Source organism: Chiloscyllium plagiosum, unplaced genomic scaffold, assembly GCF_004010195.1.
Source record: "Chiloscyllium plagiosum isolate BGI_BamShark_2017 unplaced genomic scaffold, ASM401019v2 scaf_14515, whole genome shotgun sequence".
Taxonomy (NCBI): Eukaryota; Metazoa; Chordata; class Chondrichthyes; order Orectolobiformes; family Hemiscylliidae; genus Chiloscyllium; species Chiloscyllium plagiosum.
This window is the reverse complement of record NW_025215057.1, coordinates 45,125-50,166: the sequence shown is the minus strand read 5'-3', so window position 1 is coordinate 50,166 and position 5,042 is coordinate 45,125. Positions and strand designations below refer to the sequence as shown.

At 51.9% G+C, this 5,042-nt stretch overlaps 1 protein-coding gene across 1 annotated transcript in view; it reads left to right on the top strand.

The window, feature by feature from the left end:
* Positions 1-5,042, top strand: part of kat5a (K(lysine) acetyltransferase 5a) — a 19,548-nt gene that overhangs the window by 9,446 nt on the left and 5,060 nt on the right. The window contains exons 4-6 of the mRNA XM_043686692.1: positions 313-549; positions 1,042-1,135; positions 3,579-3,738. Of these exons, the coding sequence (XP_043542627.1) occupies positions 313-549; positions 1,042-1,135; positions 3,579-3,738 (491 nt within the window). The remainder of the gene's footprint in view (positions 1-312; positions 550-1,041; positions 1,136-3,578; positions 3,739-5,042) is intronic.

Genomic DNA, 5,042 nt, shown 5'->3' with positions numbered 1-5,042 from the left:
CCATCCAGAAGGACAAGGGGCAGCAGGTACATGGGAACACCACCCCCTGCAAGTTCCCCTCCGAGCCCCTCACCATCCCGACTTGGAAATATCTCGCCGTTCCCTCAGTCTGGCTGGGTCAGAATCCTGGGATTCCCTCCCTAAGGGCCACTGTGGGTCTACCCACAGCACATGGACTGCAGGAGGTCAGGAAGGCAGCTCACCCCCACCTTCCCAAGGGGTAGGTAGGAATGGGAATGGGAATGAATACTGGGCGCAGCCCATGACAGAGAGTGGGAATGACACAGACGTGAGAGCCCTGGAGGTTGCCAGTGTCGTTTCTTAGTTGAATGTGGGAGACATGACAGTGAATTGGAGAATGTGAGGCGGTGGGAGCTAATCGCTGCTTCTGTTTCTGGTCACAAACAGAATTACTCGCAAAACTTGTGCCTGCTGGCGAAGTGCTTCTTGGACCACAAAACCCTGTACTATGACACAGATCCCTTCCTGTTCTACGTCATGACAGAATACGACTGCAAAGGCTTTCACATTGTGGGCTACTTCTCCAAGGTAGGAGACCATTTCCCGTCACGCCGCCTGAATTAACATCCCGAGTGACTGCACAGCAGCGTCCTCCCTCGTTCTCCTCCATCCCTTCACCCCCCTCCACTCTGTCCCTTCTGTTCCTTTTCCTCCACCAACTGTTTATCTAGCTGCCTCCCTCCAACAATACCCCTTGACCCCTCCCAGTGGAATGAGTGAGTCCCACATTGTGCCCACTTTCCGGGGGGGAGGGAGGGGGTTTGTTTTCTCCTGCCCTCCCCAGCAGATTTGTTCTGGCTTGTCTCATAGCTGCCCAAATCTCTCCTGATAGTTACACCCTTTCAGTTGTTGCACCCCCGCCCCACCCCTGTCCAGTTTCGCCACTCCGTCAATTCCCGATACTAACGTCTCCGTGCCGACAAGCATAAAGACCACCAGACAGCGTTCTTTGCGAAATCCGTTTTTGCAGCAGGTCCGTCAGGCAGCTCGTTTTACCCAGCTTTCTTTTCACCTGCTCAGGAGAAAGAGTCAACCGAAGATTACAATGTGGCTTGTATATTAACACTGCCACCATATCAGAGGAGAGGCTACGGGAAGTTGCTCATCGAGTTCAGTAAGTAACAACATTTCCTCGCTCTACTATGGTTCAGGAATCGCTGTTACTGAATGAGAGGGGGAGAGAGAGAGAGGGAGGGAGGGAGAGAGACACAGAGATTAGCATGTCCTTCAGACTCCTGTGGTGCTCTCGGTCTCCACTCTCCAGGTTTAAAAATCCACTGGTCAGCTTTGTACGTGGCCAGTTTGCACAATAAAGCCCCACATTCTCTTTCCTCCTCATTGTCCGTTCTCAGAGCAGACTGCACCTTCCAAACCCGCCACCTCTTCCATCTAGAAGGACAAGGGCCACAGACATGTGGGAACACCCCCCCCATTCCATCCCTGCAAGTCCCATGCCAAGCCACTCGCCGTCCTGACTTGGGAATGTATCACCGTTCCTTCCGTGAGAGTCTAAATGCTGGAACTTCCTCCCTTTAGGTGTCCCTCCACCTAAAGGATTGCAGCTTTGTAACCAGCACCACCACCTTTTCAAGGGGCGGTGAGAGACGGGGCAGTAATTGTCAGCAACACCTACATTCCCAGATGTGGCTTCTGCTTACACTGGAAATATCTAGCAATTCCTTCACTGTCACTGGAATCCTGTTACTCACCTTCCAGGGATGGCTGGTTCTAAAGCAAATATCATTCAGTGTACCCTTCTCATTCAGAAGGACGTTTGCGTGACTCTTGGATAAGCTCATGGAAGATAGTACAATGTAGTAGGATAAAAGGTCGGCATCACATTGAGGGGCCGAAGGGCCTGTACTGTCACTGTACTGTTCTTTCTTCTGTTGGCTTCCTGCCCTTTAGCTGGTTTTAGCTGGGCGTAACCCCCTGGGTACAAGATAGTTCTGAGTCCCAGTGCAGGGGCATCGAAGTATAGGTAGCCCACAGTCCTGTTCTTACACTGTTCCTGGCTATGACTGTCGCCAGCAGCAACTGGTCAGGATCTACCTTGTAAGGCCATGCTAACAGGCAGATGAACTTGGACCAGGAGTGGGCCACTTGGCCCATTTAATCCTGCTTTACCATTCACTAAGATTATGGCTGATCTGATTACTGTACATCTTTATATCTCTCCTTCACACTCAGCCCCCTTTCTTACCAAGAATCTACCCATCTTTACCTTCAAAACATTCGACGACTCTGTTTCCAACGTCTTTTCAGGGAGACCGATCTGTAGACTCGAAACCCTCAGACAGAAAAGAATTCCTCCTCACCTCTGCCTTGTTTCTGGGCTCTAATTCAAGATTTCTCCCACATCTACTCTAATGAGACCCCCTCAGGATCTTCTGTGTTTCAATCAAGTTATCTTTTACTGTTGTAAACACGAGTGGGTGCGAGTCCAGCCTGTCCGTGTCCTTTCCTCGTCAGGCAGTCCACCCATTCCAGCTATTAAATCTGGTAAACCCCCACCCCACCCTCCTGAGAATGGCTTCTATCACATGGTGATGCATCTTTCCTGCAGGAAGGAAGCTAACACACCATGCAGTATGGTAACAGTTGCAGTATAAGCAAGAGAAAAATCTTGAAATGTAGATATTGCTGACAATTATGTCCCTGTCCCTAGTTGCCCCCTTGAGGAGGTGGGGATGAGCTGCCTTCTTGACCTGCTGCAGTCCATGTGCTGTGGGTAGACCCACAGTGTCCCTTAGGGAGGGAATCCCAGGATTCTGACCCAGCCAGACTGGGGGAACGGCGAGATATTTCCAAGTCGGGATGGTGAGGGGCTCGGAGGGGAACTTGCAGGGGGTGGTGTTCCCATGTACCTGCTGCCCCTTGTCCTTCTGGATGGAAGTGGCCGTGGGTTTGGAAGATGCTGCCTGAGGGTCTTTGGGGAGTTTCTGCAGTGTATCTTGTAGCTGGTACACACTGCTGCTACTGAGCGTCTGTGGTGGAGGGAGTGGGTGTTATGAATCAATATTAAATTGTGGACTGAGATCTAACTGTGATGTTGTGAGTGGCTGAATTAAATTGTGGAGTGAGATTAATTTGGGATGGCATAGTGCCTCAGTGGTTAGCACTGCTGCCTCACAGCGCCAGGGACTTGGGTTCGATTGTAGCCTCGGGTGACTGTCTGTGTGGAGTTTGCACATTCACCCTGTGTCTGCGTGGGTTTCCTCCGGGTGCTCCAGTTTCCTCCCACAGTCCAAAGATGTGCAGGTCAGGTGAATTGACCACACTAAATTGCCCGTAGTGTTAGGTGCATTAGTCAGAGGGAAATGGGTCTGGGTGGGTTACTCTTCGGAGGGTCGGTGTGGACTGGTTGGGCCGAAGGGCCTGTTTCCACACTTTAGGGAATCTAATCTAAAACTGAAATAGTCCGGTTAGTTGCGGTCAGTCGTTCATATCTGGTTTTGAGGGATGCTGCCTTCTTCCTGTTGGACCAGAGTTCTAAATTGTGGTATGCAAACGTCCGTCCCCGTTAACCTGTGACCGTGGACCTTCTCTGTTCCCAGGTTACGAGCTCTCGAAGGTCGAAGGGAAGACGGGAACTCCAGAGAAACCGTTGTCTGACCTGGGACTGCTGTCCTACCGCAGCTACTGGTCCCAGACCATTCTGGAGATTCTGATGGAGCTGAAATCCGAGAATGGAGAGAGGCCACAGATAACCATCAAGTAGGTGATGGGGGCCGGGGAGGGGAAGGCGGCAGTGACTGTTCCTGTCAGTGCCTGTTCCTGTCAGTGCCCTGGACAGCACCTCCCCTCCAGCTCTCAGCTCTCAAACCCACACTGCAGAAACAACAGCCTGGTACTGTTCTGCACTGTTCCCATCTTGTGGCAATTTACTGTGGGTTACTTTTGCCTTTATTTGTTTACAGGATGAGGGTGTCACTGGCTGGGCCAGCACTTATTGCCCTGAGGGTGTAGGTCTGGAGTCACCCGTAGGCCAGACCAGGTAAGTTTCTTTCCCTAGTGAGCCAGATAGGTTTTTCTTTTCCCCTCAACAATCGATTCATGGTGATCATGAGACTCTTAATTCCAGATTTTTATTGAATTCAGATTCCACCATCTGCCGTGGCAGGTTTCGAACCTGGGTCCCCAGAGCATGACCTGGGTCTCTGGGTTAACAGCCCACCGATAATACCACGTGGCCATCGCCTCTCGCAAAGTGCTACACGAACAGGGAATTGTTAAGGGAGACACTGGCATAGCTGTAACATCACTGGGCCAGTAATCCAGAGGTCTGGCTGAAAACTTGGGGGACACCGGTTTAAATCCCACCATTTGAATCTGAGTTCACTTCATTTTAATGAGTAGGGTGGCACGGTGCCTCACAGTGCCAAGGACCTGGGTTTGACCCCACCTTCAGGTGACAGTGCAAACTCCACACAGACAGACATCCTCCTCGTGTCTGCATGGGCTTCCTTCACGTGCTCCAGTTTCCTCCCACAATCCAAAAATGTGCAGGTTAGGGTGGATTGGCCATGGGAAATTGTCCCATAGTGCCCAGGGATGTGCAGGTTAGGGTGGGTTGGCCGGGGAAATTGTCCCATAGTGCCCAGGGATGTGCAGGTTATGGCGGATTGGCCGTGGGAAATTGTCCCATAGTGCCCAGGGATGTGCAGGTTAGGGTGGGTTGGCCGTGGGAAATTGTCCCATAGTGTCCCGGGATGTGCAGGTTAGGGTGGAATGGCCATGGGAAATTGTCCACAGTATGTGGGTAAGGTGAACTAGCCATGAGAAATGTGGGGTTACGTGGATAGGGTTGGTGGGTAGTTCTGTTTGGGATGCTGCTTGGAGAGCTGCTATTGACTCGATGGGCCAAATGGCCTGTTTCCACACTGCAGGGATTCTGATTCTACGGGTCACGTGTCCCTCAGGGATTGAGATCAGTCATTCTGACCCAGACTGGGCTACCCTGAGACTCCAGACAGGTAGCAGTGACCCCCCCCCCGCCGCGGCAGTGACCCCCCCCCCCC